Below are 19,535 nucleotides of genomic sequence, written 5' to 3'. Positions count from 1 at the left end.
GCCCGCTGACGGCCCACGAGCTGCGCCAGGGCCGGGGCTGCCGAGGAACGACACCGGACCGGCGGGCCGGGGCAGCGCTGGGGGCTGCCGGGCCGGGCGGGGCCGAGCGGTGCCGAGCGGTGCCGAACGGGGCCGAGCGGTGCCGAGCGGCGCCGAACGGGGCCGAGCGGTGCCGAGCGGGGCCGAAGCCCCGCGCTCCGCTCCCGCCGTCGCGCGCGGGACCTCGACGCCTCTCCGCGACGTTCCCGCCCCCAACTCAGCGTCCCCCGTCCGCAGCTCTCGCGAGAGTAGCCGGGCTCCCGGCATGCACCTGGCGGGCCGGGCGGGGGGCGCTGTGAGGGAAGATGAAGGCGGCGGCCATGTTGGGAGCCGCGGGGTGCGGGCCGTGTTGAGTGCTTCGCTGAGGGCTCTGCCGCGGGTTCTGCTGTGTGGGAGCGGCGGCTCGGGGCGACAGGAGGACAGCGCCTACTACGACTCAGAGGCAGGCTTGCTCGGCTACTTGTGCCTGGCTTAAGGAGCCCTCGGCAGCGGCGGTGTCCCTGACCGAGAAGCAGCGCCATGAGCGGGGGGACGCCCTACATCGGGAGCAAGATCAGCCTCATCTCCAAGGCTGAGATTCGCTATGAGGGGATCCTGTACACCATCGACACCGAGAACTCCACGGTGGCGCTGGCCAAGGGTAAGGACGCGGCCGGCCGGAGGAGCGGGCCCGGCGGCGCTCGGGGAGGGGCGGGAGGGGAGCGCGGCCGCGGGACGGGATCGAGGCCGCGGGACCGGGATCGGGCGAGGAGCCGGAGCCGCGGCGCTGGCCGGGCGCTGAGGAGGCCCGGCGGGCAGCCTGCAGCCTGCGGGAGCCCGGCGGAGCTCGGTCAGAGCCCGCCTCGTCCCGCCGTCCTCCCGGCGGGGCGGCTGCGGGGGAGGTGGAAGCGAGAGAGGGTCTGGCTGTGAGAGCGGCGGCGCGACGGCGCTGCGAGGGCCCGCTCCCCTCCGTTCCTCCCGCTCCGGGAAGGGATCCTCGCGGCGAGGAGCCGGCAGCGGTTCCTTGCCGGGGGCTGCTCAGAGGTGTTCCCAGTAGAGTGCAAGTATGAAGCCCGTGGCGGGGGAAGCCGTCCGGAGCTAGTGCGTGAAAGGGAGTAGGAGGGGGAGGCTAGAAAGAGTTTTTCTTTGCATCGTTAAGAATTCCAGACCTACGGGCTATAGGGCCTTGTATGACTGGGTTGCTGTGCATCTTAGAACGGCAGACAGCTAGGATCTGAAGGGAATCCTGCGTGCTGGATTACCGACAAAAGCTGAACGTAAGCTGTTAATTTTGGAGGTATATGGCACAGTGTAGTTCGAAATGGTACGAGAATGTTATGTGCCTCAAGATATACACATGCACGCACATTTATATGTCGGGAAGGAGAAGAGATCTTTGTGAATGTATAAGAAAGTTAGAAAGACAGGTTTACTGAGAAAAGAGTTGGGGACAAAAAAGAGAATTTTTGAAACTGGGCATCCGAAGGACTTCAGTGTTTTTCATGCATGATAATTCATTCTCAAGGTAAAACATTAAGTCAGAACTGTTAATAACCTCTTTAGAATAGATTCTGCATCACTCAGCATTTTTTTTCTTTACACTTCTTGCATCTATGAAGTCTTGCTAAGTAATCTAAATCAGTATGTAAAAGCAGAGAGTCTATGTAGCCATTAGGTAAGAGGAAAAATTAGTACTTGTAAATGAAATATTTGGGACAGAGAGGATTCCAGAGCTCGGTTCCGGGCCGATAGGAAAGGTTTAACGCCGTCCATACCGTTCTGCACAGCCCTGGGTGCTGGTGCATCCCATGAATGTGTTTGCTTTCGCTGGCCTTTGTGGTAATTCTTGTTTGTGCGCTGTGTCACTTTAAGGCCTTCCCTTCTCGCAAGCAACACCCCCCCCCCCCCCCCCCCGTTATTGTTTAAGAAATAGGTTACTCTGTTTTGTAAATTGTGATACATGGGCTTTGAAACACCTTAAGTTGCGTTTGGTCCCCGGCTTGCACATTTCGCTTACGGGACAGTTAGCTTTCATTATGTGATTTTTACTTATTTCTGAAGTTGCCTTTAGGTTAAATTGCCTGGCTGGAGTTGCATTATCTACTTTGAAAGGACAGCTGGTTTTGGTTTATGCAAGTAAAAGCTGGATATTGTGATTAAAAAGAAGTGTTCAGAAATTCCAGTTGCATGCTGTGATTGTTAAGGTTTGTGCAAAAGCACACAGAAAAAGAATCATATCCTTGAGGACTTTGTGATAGTCTTGTCCAAAATTAGACTGATTTAGTGCTGACCAAGCCAATTTTGCATGACTTCTCGAGAGTGGTTAAGTCATGTTGTGGTGTAGCTGCCAAAGTGTGCATATTTAAGATAGATCAAACTACAGTTACAAGTCTGATCTGCTCTCTTCTCATTGCTCTCATCAGAAATGTAAATCTAAACCACTGAATTTACTTTAATAAAACTTGGCTGAGTTAGCTGAAGAATGTGTATTTTGTAATAGTGTTATGATTCAGAAGAGAATAAACCAGTATTTCTAGGCTGCCTGGAACCAAAAGTCTTGGTGTTAATGTGGAGCTGCTAACAACAATATTAGACTACAGAGCAGTTCTCTGTGCTCATGAGCAGAATGCTCCACTCGAGAGTGAGCATTTGAGTATTTGAGTTTCTGCAGGCTCAGGCCATTGAGTGGATATGACAGTGTATATGTGAGGTGGCAGGTGTGCTTAATTACTGGCCAGGTCTCTTTGTGAAAGAAGCAGAACTTGTGCTTTAGCTGTAGATATTTTGATCAGGTGATAGTGCCTTTTCTTCTTGTGCTGAGTCCAGAAGTCAAACAGAACTGTTTAGGGTGAATCTTGACCACAAATGTCTTTTTTTTTTTTTTTTTTTTTTTTTTTTTTTTTTTCCGAGAGGGGGCAAAAAAAAAAAAAAAAGCCAAAATACTTCATGCTTTCAGTTGCTGAGCTGTGTAGTGTGTGTGATATGACTGTTCCCTGAATTGAATGCAGGGCACCTCAGCATTATTCATATTCTAACTGAGGATACTGAAATGGTGACATAAAGTGCAAAAGTAGAGGTAGAGTCTGTTCTTGACTAACTACAGATTTGCCCAACCGTAGGATTTGTGTGGGCAGAACCAAAGTCAGAGATTAATCTCGTGAAGTTGTGTTCGTGTTCAATTGTCGAGTGTTTCAGACAGAAATACGGTTTTTGGGTTGCCAGCACAGGCTGTAGTCCTTCCTCACTAGGGGCAATCTGCTCTCGTTCTCTGATCAGCATTTTGTTTACAATGTGCTGATCTTTTCACTAAGCAAAACTTGTGGCCTCTATCTCACAGTTAGAGAAAGATAGGAACTATTAAATATTGAACATAACATTTTTAACCTAAGCTGGAGTCTGATAAGGTGAAGTGATGCATCCTTTCACAAAGTGTATAAGTGTATAGTTATTTAAATAACAGTAGAAATACCCATCCATAGTGGATTCCAAACACCAAGCAAGCTGTGCAGACATTTGAGGTTCTTAAATGTTATTAGTGCATATGTTTTCTTTGGATCAACAACTTTTCAGAGACAGTGTCTGGAACCAAAACCCACTCACTCCTATTGTCAAGCCTCAAGTTAAAATAACTTGAAATGTCCTTCTAGTTCGTGGTTCTAGTTAACACTTAGTTTTTTAATAACTCATTATTAATTTTTAAAACATCATTAACCCAAGCAATTTAAGAGGAGTTTGCAAGCTATGCTTAGTTTTCTTGCTGGAAAACGATTGCTGCCCTACCTGGGGCATTTACAGAATAATCACAGTGCTTGATCTTAAATGTTGTGGCACTAAAAAGGAGATGTGATCTTTCATATTAGTTGTACATAATGCTTTTCTATTTCAAGGCACTGATTTAGAGAGAGTTATTTTTAATGCAGATAAGCTGTGTTAGGACAGTCATATTGTGTCAGAAAAAGCTTTGTTCCTTCAACAACAGGGAGTCCTTAGGTATATGAGTATAAGAAACAGAATTACATATTGTCTCTGCTATAATGCATCAGTTCTCACTTAGCAACTCTTGGACCACTGAGAGTTGCATTTGCGACCTTGTGAAACACCTTTTGGTAATTTTAAGAAGTAGTTAAACTTCTGGCATTTTCAACCATCTGTGATAGTGTTGTCCATGGTGTAATGACACATCCAAAGGAAAACTTCCCTTTCAGACTTCTACAGAACATTATTTGCTGGTGAAAGACTCAGAAATGCAGACAGAGGAAAGTTGGAATCCTGAGCTTGAGCTTATTCAGGGATGGGAGCAGGAAAGGGAAGGGTTAAATTTCTATCAGTTTTTTAGGAAGGTATTTTTTAGTCAGTTAAGTAACATGCTTCTTGGATGTCTTGAAGGTTAGGGCCTGTGTGCCAAACCAAACTTGGGCACAGTATGTCACAGCAGAAAAATTCCTCTTGTCAAAGCCTGCTCCATCTCCCTGCAAGTAAGGGAATGCAGGCTGAGGTAATTGTTCTGGGGGAATGAGCTGCTGTGGTGTGCGGGCATCAAAGCATGTTTGCAGTGCAAGGGTTGTGATGTGTGGAGAGGTGGCAATTGAAATGACTTGTTCGGTGGTGGTGGTCTGGTGTTAGTAGTCGTGCTCCTCCTGGTGCCTTAGGAGCAGGGAGGAGCTGGTGTCTGTGTGCGTTTGCTCCTCAGGGAGCCAGGAGAGTGGCCGTGCTGTGCACAGACTGAGCTGCCTGTTTGCAGGAGTTCACCTTGTGGGCGAGCAGAGTCCTCTTGCTAGCAGAGTCAGTGGCTTCACTTCTGATTAACATTCTGCTTAGATTCCCTGTGTTAATCAACAAGTAATATATCTATTGACCAACTGATAGGGAAAGTTGCAATGCTGCCATCGAATGCTACAGTAGTGTACTGTGGTAATATACATTAAAATATCGTATAGTAGTAATATCACAGTCAAAATCTGTACAAAAATTTGCTCACAGCACTTTAATATGAAGCTGGTGGAACTACTTGGGCACAAGTGTATAGATTAATAGCCTCAAGAGAGTTAGTTATTTTAGCTAGCTACTGACTTATGTATATTTACACTTACAAAAAATAAGTTTGCTTTTAACATGTACTGCTTGTCCTTTTGTTTGCAAGTCCTTAAGCCAGTTTAGCTCTTTCAGAAATAACAGAAAAAAACAATCCTGAAATAGACAAGGTAAAATTAATTAGATTTACTGCAGTGTAAGATTGTCTTTCGCAAGACAATATTTTTGTGCTTATTTTAATCTCTCACTCTTCAGTATTTTGCTATATGTGAACTACTGCGCCTTGTTTTGGAGGAAGGAGATAGTCTGAGGAAATTCCCCCAGAGTCAGAGCTGGACAGAGTTCTAAGCCTGCTGCTGCTCCAATACCTTGTGCTTTTGATACTCTGGCAACTTAGTATTTCTGAGCATGAGAAAACGTGGTAAAAGCTATTTCTTTCTAAAATCCTGCTATACTGGCCACTTCTTACTTTCAAGAGCTCAGATTGTATTAAATCCTAATCTAAGTGAGGAAAACACAAACTGTAAAGGTGGGTATGCTTTTGCAATATACAAAAAATAACTTTCAGCTCCTTAACACCCTGAAGGACCTGACTGGGCTACTTGTTAGGTAGCCCTTCCTAAGATTACCAGACACGTGGTTCTGGTTCCTGCTTTAAAAGGAACTTGGACTTGGAGTGGTTATATGGTTGCTTGTGGTGAGAATCAGGGGAGTTCGCTTACCCCTCTCCAGCAGAGCAAATCTTCTTTGGATGAAATTGTGTTTATATTTTGCAGAAGACTGTGATAAAACCAGTTTGATTTGGGGCAGGGGAGAAGTAAAGGAAGAGTCCAACTTTTAGTAGCAAGTCTTAGTGTGTTTTATTGGTAAACCATTGTCAGTGTCTTGAGTTAGCTGCATAGACAGTTGAATCTCTTAAAGATTAATTCTAAATTTTGGCACTGAAGAACTTCCTTTTGATATTATGGTAATTTCATGGTGTGGAGAAAGACATTGTTTTTTAACATACACTGAAATCCCTTTGCTTCTTTCAGTGCATCAGTAGAAGAAAGTCTGGTGGTTCCCTTTTTTTTTTTTTTTGTTGGTTTAGAATGGAGAAAGGTAATTGCTAGGTGTTAGAACTGTTCCTATATGTGTCATGGGACATGAGTATTAATATTAAAAGACTTACCTGTGTAGTGTAGCTCTGACTTGAGAAATACTTTCAAAGCATATTTCTTCCACAGTTCATTAGAGTTTTATTTCCATGTAAAGACAAGATGCAGCCCTTCAACTTGCTACCCTTTCTCTGTGGTGCTTCTATGGAGTAGTTTCTTCATTTTAGCTAGAAAGTAAAATCCTTTGGTAACTAACTGATCATACTCTGGCCGTTTTTGTGCACCTTTGTAGATGAAATGGCTACTAGAGAAACCATTTCAATGTGGGACAGAGAGAAGCAGTACAAAACCTACTTGGGTTTTACTTACCAAGGCAGCGTGTCAAATGATGGAATGAAAGTCCAGGCTCATTTATTAGTTAGCTAATAAATAGAGTATAAGATGGCCAGAAATTGAGGATAGATCCACGGTCAAGATAGTAAAATAGAAAATCCTGGTGAATAAAAAGTAATGGAATTAATTGACCCAGGAATGCACATGACCCACTGATAATGTTATTAAGCTACTGTGCATTACTTTGAGTTAATTTCTGCGAATTCTTAAGCTCCAGACACTTTTTTTCTGTAGAGGAAAAGAAGACAGATTCCTTTCCTAACAAGGACTGACATTAACTGAACAGTGTGTGCCTTTTTACATTGCTCACACTTTGTAGTACCATTCAGAGCAGACTTTCAGATGCACAGAAACAGAAAAGATCATGAAAGTCAGCTCACTAGATGATACATGAACAAAGTAATTGTAACTACTTAATGTTATTTTTCTTTGTAGTGTGGACATGATCTCTTTACCCCTGAATTATACTTCTTAAAAAGATTTTAATACCTGACTGTTAAGCTCTGTTTATGCAGTATCATAAGAAGCAACAATGATGGAAGATGGCTGGTGCAGCCTGAGAAATGACTCAGTATCACTTTATACATCTCTACGGGAGACTCTGCTTTTCTTGACTAATGATACTATGGCTGCAAATAAGTGCCTAATGATGTCTCCAAAATGTTGATGCATCTGAAAATGAAGGGAAATCTAATTCTGGTAAATGAAAGCAAAATAGAGATTTTTTTTTTTTCTCAGTGTAACCTGTACCTTGAAAAGCAAACACACACTTTCTAAAAGGCTGGAGCATAAACAGTCATGAGGGATTGTTAAAGCTGCTACAAGTTTATGAAATTGTGATTGAATGTGACTGTCATGATTTTGGGGGTTTGGGTTTTTTTTGCCCTCTCTGGTTTCAGTCCATTGTTTAGTTTTTGCTTACACAACTAGCCCTTGGAGACAAATCTCTTCTTCAGTTATTTCTTTGTTTCATTTGATATTCACCCAGGGTTGGCAGTCTGATGGTGGGGAAAAGGACAGTGACAGCAAAGTGATGGTATCCATGTAGTGGTAGTGATTATATGTAGTGCAAAAGGAAGAGCTTGATTGCTTCATTGCTATGCAGTCAGAAAGCTGTTGGAATTCATACAAGGAATTTAATGTCTTGGTATGGTGCACACTAGGAAGATAGTTATGCCCCAGTGAGTTTGCTTAATTTGGCAGAGATCATATGACATCATATGAACCTTACACCAGCAAGAAGAATGCATTTTGCTTAGGGAAAATTGTTTTATTAAAGTTTGAATCTCTTGAGAAATTCACATTTGATAATTCTTAATATTCCAGGTTTTAGTAGTATTAGCATGTTTTTCCTGTTTTGCAAATGTAGAATATGAAGTATGTAAACTCATTTATTCCTTGATGTGTAGGATTGACTTACCAGCCAAAAAAACCTGCCTTGCTGCTTCCCCTTACCCTCACAAAACAATTGAAATATTCAACATGTAATTAATAGCACAAGTGATGTCTTAGTCTTTCAGCTTGGATTTCAACTCAGATTTTTTAGCTTAAATTACTTGTTTGTCTGAGGAGAGTTGATAATGGTGAAGAATATGATGCCTATTCAATATGGTGTGTTTTCTCAATGAAATTTTATCCTTTTTATTTAAAGCTGTTGGTCTCTGCAGTATATTTGGAACCCTTTTGTTGAATGTGGGACGTTTCATTCTGTTCCTCCCTTCCCACCCCTGCAGTTCGCTCCTTTGGTACAGAAGACAGACCAACGGACAGACCCATCCCACCTCGCGATGAGGTCTTCGAGTACATTATATTCCGTGGCAGCGACATTAAAGACCTGACTGTCTGTGAGCCACCAAAACCTCAGTGCTCCTTGCCACAGGACCCTGCCATTGTTCAGGTAAGTCACAACAGAGTTGTAAATAATTGTTGCTGAAGAGGTGACTTGCTAGCTTAAGTGCTCTCTAGCTGGGTGTTTAAAAATTAAAGTGTTCATCACTGTAAGGTTCACAACCCAGAGTAAAGAACTCTGGAAGGATTTTCTTCTTTCACAGTCTTTAACTGTGACAATGAAGGTTGAAATCTAACTCTAGCACAGTGCACTACATATCAAAGCTGCTGTCTTTTCAAAACCAACTAATGGTGTTTTGTAGGTCTTGATGCCTTTTTTGAAAGGGACTTGGCTTAGGACACATAGTTCTTGGGAAGATCAGGCTTGGTATAAATCAAACGGAGTAAATGTTGAAATATCTCCAGATAATTAGTGGCTTTTGTTTGCTTGTTAGTTTTATTTTTTTTTCAATGTTCAACATTTTTTGCTAACTATGACTTTAAAGTGTTCATCTAGCTATGCTTTTAAACAGGCTTCATACTATAAGGCAGTTATTTGAATAGTGAATACTTGGTTTCTGAGGTGAAAGCAACTTACAACTTCGAGGTCTTCAGATTTAGTTAGTCTGTCATTTTGTAATAAACAGACTGATAAATAGTTTTCTCAGAAATTTGTTGGCTTTTTGATTGTGCTTATGGAGTATCTTAAAATCATCCCTGAGAGCAAGAGGAAATCTCTTGATTCAAATGGAAGTCAATAATCTCATGTAGTATGATTCTTCTACTTTATCTATTCTGTAGGATAAAATTCTTGAACTTCCTTATGATGTGCCCTTGCATTTCTCCAAGGACTTTTATTAAATTTGGTGCAAGTCCCTCTGTCAGTTGTAGTCAAGAGTGGTGAAGTTGCATTACTGTGATCCCCAATAATAGTGATAACCACAGCCTCCTCCAGTATGCTTGAGTGTCTTATTGTACTTGTGGGGTTTGAAACTTCAAAGAAAAAGATAGGGCACTTCCTAAATTTGCCAACAAAGTTTATATGTCTGTGTTTGACAAGAGAGTCTGGTGTCTGAGGCTGTAGGGAAAAGATTGCAAAATTTTGTGTTACTGTTTCCACAGGTCTGTGATGGTGGAAGGGTAAAAGTGCTTTCTAAGCTGTACATACTTGTGAAAAAAGTTTATTTTAGAGTTTCTACATGTCTCGCCTCACAGAACTATTTCCTAATTCTGGTGTAAATACGAATTTTTGCTAGTGTGTTGTGTGTTTTGTCTTTAGTCTTCACTAGGATCTTCGACTACATCTTCATTCCAGTCTGTGGGGTCCTACGGTCCTTTTGGCAGGATGCCTGCGTACAGTCAGTTCAGCCCGAGCCCGCTGGTGGGGCAGCAGTTCGGCGCTGTGGGAGTTGGTAGGTTCACTTTGGTTATCTGGTGTTTTCCTGGGAGTGAAGATCTCTGTGTGCACAGACAGTAATCATCACTGCTTAGAATTTCCTCAGTGTCTTATCCTAAGGCAGATTCAAAGTCTTCCATTTCTGTTAGTTCTGCAGTTCAGTTCGAAAGTAGAGTTCTTCATAGTCTTTGCATCTTAAATCAAAATAATTATGATTGAGGACTAAATACCTATCTCAGAGGGACCAGTATTCATTATATTTCACAATTGGTAGAGGCAGCCCCTCCAGGGAAGCCCCATAGCTGTCCTGTTGGGTTGACCAGGTGCTGTGTGCCTTAACTGAGGATTTGGATTATTCAGCAACCATGTGCCAGTGCAATCCTCCAGCTGTTCAGGAGGTGTTGGCTAGCTGGGAAATAGATGCTGGAAGTATTTGTGAGCTGTGTGGGCTAGTTGCTCCTTTAGCCTGTGCATTCTCTCTGACACTCACCAACCAACTTTCCTTCCTCCCTGAGAGTTTGTTTCACAGTTTAGTTCTTCTCATAGGAACTTACAATCTCATAACTATTCTGGCAGCAGTGTTACTCCTGGTAGTGAAAACGTTAGCCATGCAAAAGAGAGACTGTAGAATTGGCTGTATTTTGATATCAATTAACAGTACGTGACAGTAATATTTTTGCTGAAAGGATCTTACGTGGAAATATATACCAGTAACATGTATGGCTCCATAAGATGACTGTGTTTTGTTTATACTTGTGATGGTGAAGTTAGAAGTGCTTTTTTGTTTTTCATTTTAGATTGAAAAATCAAGATACTAGTCTTACCAGCCTATGTACATACATCTGCTAGATTACACTAAAAATGTATGGAAAGGGCAGACTTACGTGTGCTCTAGAATAACTGCCTAATAAAGCTTCTCTAATCACTTAGTGCTAATTTAAAAAAAAAGTCTAAACCAGATTTTACAACTATATTATTTCTTTCAAAGCAGGAGGTTCTTTAACATCTTTTGGAACAGACTCTTCAGGCAGTGCTAGCATGTCCCAAAGCACTGCAGTTGGTTCTGCATTTACAACAGATGCAAGATCACTAAAAACACAGATGTCTCAAGGTAAAATCTTTTTCAGTGACTTCAGTCTTTTTTTGACGAGTTGTGTCTATATGATTTTGGTGATTGCCAGAAACATCAACCAAACAGCTGAATTCTCTCATGAAAACACTTGGTATTAAACCCAGGAAACACTGAGAGGCTTTGTGTTTGCTCTTTAAATGTGTTTTCTCTACATCTTGGGGTGCTGCAGGTGGTAACACATTTATTGTTACCTTTAAAGCACCTGTACTGAGAAGTAGGGCTTAATTAAGTGAAATAGTGTTGGGAAGCAGATACATGTGGAAATTCAGTATTTAGTTTTGTTAATAACGTGGCAGAACTGCAGATACTTCATACTGAGAGAAATGGGAAGTCCTTCAGCTTAAAATTTTAAAATCTTTATTCCTAACTCTAGTTTTTCTGTTCGTGCATAGTTACATAGATGATATTAACAACAGACCTGATTTCCTGTAGAGGTGTTGACATGACTTTTAAATCAGCTTAATATTAACAGGAACTGTATGGATAGTTTGTGTAATACTGGAAAAAATAAGATTCTGGATGATATTTGAATGGCACAGAAAAAAGAAACTAAACACTGAACACCTTCACCCTCACCTTCATGCAGATGTTGTTAACATTGCTCCTTAAAAACCCAAACCCCATTATTTCCTGCTCTTCCACTCTTCCTTGCTGTCAAAGAGTGTGCCGAGATATATTCCTAATGCTGTTTTTAAATTATGCAGTCATGGTAAAAGGCAAAACACTTACAGCAAATAGGCTTTTTTCCTAAATTCCAGCTGAGATTTGTATACCCGTTCGGAGTGTTTCTAGGACTAGTTGAGTGGGTTGCCAAAGATAGGTTCTGCTTTGTTGGATTAATGCAAGGGACAAAAGTATGCTGAGCATTTCTCTTTTGAAACAGAAGTTTGGTTTTCTGCAGTTAAAGCCTGTACGATTTGTGGACATGTACGACATATGCTCTGGGTGAACATACATTCTGCAACAACATTTCCTGTGGTTTTCTGAGTGCTTGCTTTTAGAAATATTTTTCATCTTTGTCAATTGCAAGTGTGTTATGGTTGGATTTACTGTTTTGTTCATGGGTTTGGTTTTTTTTTGTTTTCCTTTTGTTAGTTTTGTAATGAGATAGATAGAACCTTGTTCTTTCACTTACTGGGACTTGAGCCTTAGTCTAATTTCTTAGTAGATTTACCTGTTTGGTGTTGTAAGCTTGTCTGGCTGGATCCATGGCTCCATTCTGAAGGTGCTGCACGTGGCCCTGTGTGAGCAGTGCTGTGTGGGGCAGCTCCCCCAGCTCCTTCCCTGCACTGAGCCCACCCGTGCCGCTGTCCTTGCGTGGGCAGGGATCCTGCAGCAGTGCCTGAGCAGCATCACAGCTGCCTTTGGGAGCAGCCTCTTCCCACTTGGCATCCCAGGGAGGCAGAAAGAGCATTATTACCTCCAGTCAATGCCAAAGTTTGATTCCACAGCTAAGTGTACATCATTAATGGGTTGGTAGGGATTGGGTGTCCTACCCATTATTTCATTTTAGAGTGAGGGAAGGGGTATTCCTAAACATCCTTTATTCTGAATTAGTGGATCTGATGGTGCAAAAATTTTTTTTTTTTTTTTTTGACACAGCTGCCTTAACTGCTAAGGCAGATAAACCTGTCAGTCTAGATTGGTTGAGACCAGTAACTCCAGTAACTCACCTCTGTAGATGAGAAATAAGCTGGTTTGGTTTGATTTTTTCCCCAGGTCGTTCAAGCCCTCAGATGGACCATTTGAGAAGGAGCCCCACCATGGAACAAGCTGTACAAACAGCTTCAGCCCACCTGCCCACTCCAGCACCAGTTGGGAGGAGGAGTCCTGTACAAACCAGACCTTTGGTGTCTGCAAGCCAAAAATCCCTAGAGAACCAAGAGCACAGACGAGGTAGCTTTGGATAGTTTTCATACAGCTTAATTCCTTCCATACACATACAAAGTGCTCTTTTAAAGGGTAGTATATAGGAATTTTCCTGCTGTCTATTGCTGGTAGGCTGGCCAGCAGAGACCTGGATTAGATACATATTTCTTTTTAAATTTAAGCATATATGCTAAATTACTTTTTTTTTATGATTTAAACATGTGATTTGCATTTATAGGTTTGGATTTTTTTAAAAATCTGAACTATATATACAAAAGTATGATCAAAAATATCTAATTGGATAAACAAATCATGTTTTTATTTCCAACTTTAGCTGAAGCACACAAGGTTTCAAGATCAGAAAATGAACTCAGAAATGAAAACAAACGACAAATTGGTAAATCATGTTTTGAGAAATAGCTATCGTTGCTTTCAGACCAATACGTTTTTTTTAAATTTGGTAAAATACATAAATTGTTTCACATTTTCCTTTGAGAGGGTAACAACTTTGCATTGAGCCAGAAGAATACAAGCGAATGAAGCCAACATTAAAGAGAAAAATCTTTTCTTGTTGTTTTATACTAAGAAATCAATTTTAATAAAAATATAAATCAAGTATATGTTTATATCATGGGTCTATAAACATAATAGCATGAAATAAAAGCCTTTCTAGAAAAATACTTGACTGAAAAGCCACTAATATTTTAACTTGTCTTCCAAAACCTTTTAATGACTTCTAGAGAGTCTTTTAACACACAAATTTAGTACTGTTATGCTTTCTGTGTCACTTTTATCGTTACTGTAAGTGAATTTACAAATTACAAGCTGCTCTGATGGGATTTCAAACAACAGGCATTCTCTTCCTGCACTTCTGAAGTCCCAACCTGTTACCCCAGGAATTAGAAAGCAAACCAACACACAGAACACCCTCCACCATCTTCAGAGAAAAGCCAATCCACAAAGCAAAACCAAACAGAATTTCCCTCTTTTCAGTTCCAGGTGCACCCGCAGTACGGAGAGGCCGTGGAGGTCACAGAGGGGGCCGAGGAAGATTTGGTATTAGGAGGGATGGTCCAATGAAGTTTGAGAAGGACTTTGACTTTGAAAGTGCAAATGCACAATTCAATAAGGAGGAAATTGATAGAGAATTTCATAATAAACTTAAATTAAAAGGTAAAACAATTTTTGCTTTAGATTTCAGCATGGAAAAACTGTCTTGCTGTTTCGATCCTACCTTGGAGAACAACTCTTAAAAGGCATATAGTATTAAGTCTTGTTTGCAGTCATTAAAAAATAAATTTAAAAACCAATTAATAAGTAAACTGGGGTCATATGTTAATTAAATACTTGGGTCACTGTTTGAGTTTTTAACGAATTTTAACTAGCAGATATCATCTGTGAAGTTCTAACAAGTCTCTGTTAAAATGCAGATTACTTAACCAGAAGTCCCAATAATGTTTATTACTTTAAAGTTCTGGAAAGGATGCAATAAAAGAAAATTAATGTTTTAGGTTTTCAATTATTAGACCAAAATTATAATGTCAATTATAGATCAAAAGCAAAAGAGTTTGGGATCAGAACTTCATTGTAGTATGTAGAAGAGTTTGTTTGAAAGTTTCTAGCATTTCCTTGCTTTTATCCTTTTCCAGAGGAACACAGGAGTAGTTAGAAACCATGCTGCCAGCACTCATTTTCTAGCAGGCTTCTGTTTTGATTACCTAATTCTCTTGTGACCAGCCACTTGTTTGTTACACTGCTGCTACTATTTTTGGACAAAATTGTTGCAGGTTAATACCGTGAGTGATTTCAGTGAATGATTGGCTAAAAGCTGGGAAACAAGAGGTGGGAATGAATGGTCAGTTGTCAATGTAGAGTAAACACACCAGTTGAGTCCCATACGATCTGTCCTGTGGTGCTCACTTGTTTTTCTGGATAATTTTTCAATCAGGTGATGGTTTGCTGTTGATACTGTTTTTTTCAGAATAATAAAGAGAAAAGGGAATGCTGACCATAAATAGCTATAGAAATGTTTGTGAGTGTGGTAGTTCTTGTGTGTGGTGTGGGAAAGGTTGAGCTGGTTGTCTGAAGTTCATGCACAGCATTGTGAGATTTAAGCTGTAGACATTTAGGAATGAGATTTGAAGATAGCAATAGCTGCTGCTGTTGAACCGTCAGCTTTGTTTTTAGTTAAAAACAGTGAGTTGAACTTGAGGCATTATTAGGAAGTAAATACATCACAAAGAAACTGAATGCTGGCCCTGTGTCTCAAAGGAGATGGCAGCAAAACCAGAAGACAAAAGAGGACAACGGGGACGAACAAAACCATGGGATGGCTTTTAGGAGGATTCACTGAATGCGGCTCTTAAGCCTGGGAAGGAGGTATCTGAAGAGGGGAGAAATTAGATGGGTATCAGTTCTGTTCTGCTGCAGGATTTTTTGGTAACTAAACCCACAGGAAGCATAGAAACCTCCAGACAGCAATACATCCTAATTTACGTGTCAGATTATTTGATTTCCACATTAAATTATTTTTGTAGCGTTCAATATAGTTCCTCTCTGACTGGGAATAACTTAACAGTGCTGGTTTTTTTAGGCTTCTGTTTACTTTTTATTTTCCAGAAGATAAACTTGAGAAACCAGAGAAGCCCGTAAATGGAGAAGACAAAGGTGACTCAGGTGTTGATACCCAAAATAGCGAAGGGAATGCCGATGAGGAAGATCCACTTGGACCCAATTGCTACTATGACAAAACCAAATCCTTCTTTGATAACATTTCCTGTGATGACAATAGGTATGGCCTGCCAGGAGAAGCTTGTTAGTCTGCTTAATGCATGTTTATATCCTAAGTACTGTCAGTGCTACTCATTACAATCAACTCTGAATCAAAGGTGATTAGAGCTTATTTCCACATGCAGCTGGCAAAAATAAAATGGGAATAAGAAGCACAAAATTTCTTTGTGGGCGAGTGCAGTATGGTCATAGGAAGTGAAGTTATTTTAAGATGTTTTAGAGCCATGCTTTTAGAACTTAATGCACAGGCTCTAGAATCTCCTTTTCAGATTTACTAAGATGTGGAGGGGTTTGTTTGTATTGCTTTGCTGCTAAATTAACACTTCAGTTAAATCAATTATGACCCTGCTTTGGTAATGGTTTCTAAGCAGATTACATAACTGTCTTGGCCAGTAGTGTTCAAACGGGCAGATAGCATTTCAGGAAAATTAAACCTTATCTTTTGCTGCTGCCTTTTTATTAGACACGATGTTGTGGATTGCTGACCTATTTTGACTTGCAGGAGGGGGAGGGGGAGTTGTTGGTTGTACTTACAGCCAGATAAAATAACATCTGTAACTGTAAGCTATTTCTTGCTTCAAATGATACTGTGTGCAGAGGATACAGAGTGTGCTTTTCAATATGCCAAACTCTTAGAGCATTATTAATATCTAATTAATGACTCTGTACCACGTTCCTTCTTGATGAGTCCTGTGAACTGTGGCAGACACCTGGGTTTTTGTGGAAGGGATACTGTGGAGATTTACCAATGTGCTTCATGTATCGTTTTTCACCCCTTTCACGGCCTTTCTGGCGCCTCTGCCTTCCTTCCCGAGTTTCACAGCAGTCCGTGTTGGTTCTGTGCTGCAGGGAGCGGCGACCCACCTGGGCTGAGGAGCGGCGGTTGAACGCCGAGACCTTCGGCATCCCCCTGCGCCCCAACCGCGGCCGCGGCGGCTACAGGGGCAGGGGCGTCATCGGCTTCCGAGGGGGCAGGGGCCGGGGCGGCGCCAGGGGCGGCTTCACCGCCCCCCGCGGCTTCCGCGGCGGATTCCGAGGGGGCCGTGGAGGCCGGGAGTTCGCCGACTTCGAATATAGGGTAAAGCGCACTTCATGTTACTCTGACCCCGTCCGCTGTTCTGGGAAAGGAGTGGTCACAGTCTCCTGCTTTTAGATTTGATGTTGGACTAGAACTTTTTGAGTGGTATTTTGCAGGGGCTCTGAGGTACTTTTTTGAAAGTCCATTAATGCTGAGGTTTTAGTTACGTAGCATCATTTTACTATCAATAGCCAAAAATAAAGGTTGCCTTTCGTCACGTGCCCCGAGTAGCTATTTGATAGCTGGTATTGGGGAGGAGAAGAAAAAGAAGGGGAAAAAAGGTTCTACAGATTGAATGCAAGTCTTAGAGATGTAAATTGCAAGCATTTTTCCAAGCAATATTGTAAAATACAAAGAATGAGGGGGAATAATTTAACTTGCTTCCATTGTGCAACAAACTTTTGAATTCTTTGTGAATGAGTTGGCACAAATCTTACAGACTGGTGTACTGGTTAGAATCAGACAGCAATCCAGACTGGTTCAGATAAACTAGGCTTTTAGAGTTCTGAGGGGGACAGAACAAGAACTTCTGCGAGTTTACTGCATGAACAGTTAGAGTTTTGCAAACAAGAATCTCTGATTTTTATATAGAAATTTTAATTTTTTGAAATTAAAAAACTGGGGGATTTCATCACAGCACATTTCTCTCTGTTGTGAGAGAAACATCCCTCAGCTGTTCCTTGATTAGTTTTCAACAGTTAGTCCTATGACTTAAAGAAACTTTGGGTAGCTGAACGTGAATGGAAATGAGGGATTGAAGATTAGCAATATGAATTTCTGAACAAGAGTTTTGCCTCCTTCCAGTTGAGTAGGAGGTGGTGTAAGGGCTGAGGATTTGTGCTGTGCCTTGTATTCGGAGTGATGAGCTGCTCTACTCAGTGCCAGACTGAGGGGGCTTCACCAGATGCCGACCTGATCTCCTCCAGAGGTCTCCTTTCTGCTGCAGGACGTGGGGAATAGCCAGCACAGCACAACTTCTCCCAGGGCTGTTGCTCAGATTAGTTTGTAGGGTTTGTTTTGCAAAATGAATTTTAACACTGTGCTTTTGTTCCCTCTAGAAAGACAACAAAGTTGCTGCGTAGTCTACAAGAAAGCTACTAACCAGGTGAACGTCTAGATCTTCTTGAATCAGAGAATTAGTTTTGATCTCTGCAAAGAATGAAGTTAATTTGCTGTATACTTGTCACCAGCACTGGGATTTAACTATTTAATTTCAAAGGGGTGTAATGCAGTTACTTTTGAGAAATGGCCATCTTTGAAAACAGTAAGCATTAAATATATTTGAGACAGAAGGATAAGTAATTTCTTATGTATAGTTAATTATAAGCAGTACTTCGATGGAGTTTTAAGTATTTTTTCATCACTGAAAGGATTTTTCTTATTACTAAACTGTATTTGATAATTGCTTCAAGTTGTAAGGACAATGGTATGCAGAAGGCCGTCGATACTGTGAGTGTTTTGACCCACCGAAGGTTGTTTTTTGGAAATCCTGTAAAATCCCTTTTGAGGTAGTTGTTCTTGTATCAACTAGGGTGCTGGACAGTAGAAAACTTGCTTTGTCAGTCAGATATGTACACACAGTAAATACTGTTTCTTAGGCAAAGGAAAGTTTTTATATAGTTGTAAAATTCCATTATATCCCATTGCCAAAGAAACATTACAAACTTTGTATAGCTGTATAAAAAGCAACTAATTTTTTAAAGAATAAACATTTTTAAGTCGGTAAACATACTGTTATTGCAGAAAGTTGATATGCTGAAGAACACTGAATTAGTTGGGTTTCTTTTTCTTTAGCAGCTTTTCAAGCTTAAATGTTTGATTTTATATTTGGACTGTAATGAAGTTTTGAAAATGTTCTTCCATTACACAAAACTGGATACACGCTTCACTGCTCTTGCAAGAATTTGATTTTGTAGTTTCTGGCATATCACAGGATTTGACCAAGTTAAGGAGGTATTTTCAAAAAAAGGAGAAAAGGAATTTTCATATGTCAAGATTTGCAATTGATTTTACTTAGTGAGAAATATTAACTTTTTTTAATAATGGACCAGGCACACGAGTTGGTGATTCTCCTGGAATGCCTGGGATAAAAGTCTGTCTCCATTTGTCAATTCTTGAAACGTTAACTTTGTTGTAATACCTGTAGACATGAGCAATTTAAAGAATTCTTAGTGTTTGAAGTTGTTTGCATTTTGATAGACCGTAGCTTGGAGACATTGAGACTCTGGTTCTAAGACCACGAAGTCACAAATGACAGTACGGACTTTTTGCCAATTCTGGATAACTAGTTGCAACTTTCTGATACGCTGAAATAGAAACCTGGTCATTTGTGTCTGTGTATGTATATGAAGGCCACAGGAATAAAGGGATCCAAAGATTACATCACTTTGATCTAATTTGCTGATTTATTTTTTTTTACTTCAGAATGTTCAGTGGTGATAAAGACGTGAAAAACTGCACTGTTGAAAAATTGGAATATTTAAAAGTGGTTGATAGAATCTTAATTTTATAACTTTTGTATAGCACTACAAGGAAGTATTTTGTAATTGGTTTCCTTATTAAGGTCAAGTATTTGACAGCTGTAGAAGTTAGATAATATTGTTTAGTAATGTTTTTGCATGTTTAACAACTGCCTTTTGGGATCCACAAGTCACGATTCTGAACACCTGTTGAGATTTTTGACCGTAGAGGCAAGTGCTGTCCTGTTGCAATAACTCTTTACTGTCTGAGGTGTTCCAGCTGTAAATACCCGGGCCGGGAGCCGCGGGCAGGGGTAAACCCTGCGTAGCCCCTCCCCGCCCGCCCAGGCTTTCTGTTTTTTTTTTTTTTATTTTTATTTTAAACCAGAATAAACTGTTCAGTAAAAGCGGCACGGCGGCGCTCGTTTGTTGCGCGCGGGGCGGG

At 41.0% G+C, this 19,535-nt stretch overlaps 1 protein-coding gene across 6 annotated transcripts; it reads left to right on the top strand.

Annotated features, from left to right (window-relative positions):
- Nucleotides 1–309: 309 nt before the first annotated feature.
- LSM14A (LSM14A mRNA processing body assembly factor) lies at nt 310–19,499 on the top strand. Of its 6 annotated transcripts, none has more exons than XM_041490561.1 (10): nt 310–679; nt 8,273–8,436; nt 9,646–9,778; nt 10,754–10,873; nt 12,614–12,790; nt 13,098–13,160; nt 13,757–13,936; nt 15,383–15,554; nt 16,403–16,631; nt 17,694–19,499. In XM_041490561.1, exons 1-10 carry the CDS (start codon nt 559–561, stop codon nt 17,730–17,732), a joined length of 1,398 nt encoding a protein of 465 aa, XP_041346495.1. In that variant the 5' UTR covers nt 310–558; the 3' UTR covers nt 17,733–19,499. The 6 variants fall into 6 exon arrangements, with proteins under 6 accessions (XP_041346495.1, XP_041346499.1, XP_041346494.1 ...); XM_041490565.1 differs by having other exon boundaries at nt 17,690–19,499; XM_041490560.1 differs by having other exon boundaries at nt 10,751–10,873.
- Nucleotides 19,500–19,535: the final 36 nt, after the last annotated feature.

Source organism: Pyrgilauda ruficollis, unplaced genomic scaffold (assembly GCF_017590135.1).
Source record: "Pyrgilauda ruficollis isolate IOZ18807 unplaced genomic scaffold, ASM1759013v1 scaffold124, whole genome shotgun sequence".
In the NCBI taxonomy this organism is placed as follows: Eukaryota; Metazoa; Chordata; class Aves; order Passeriformes; family Passeridae; genus Pyrgilauda; species Pyrgilauda ruficollis.
Note: the sequence above shows the minus strand (reverse complement) of the source record. Positions and strands in the feature narration are given on the sequence as shown.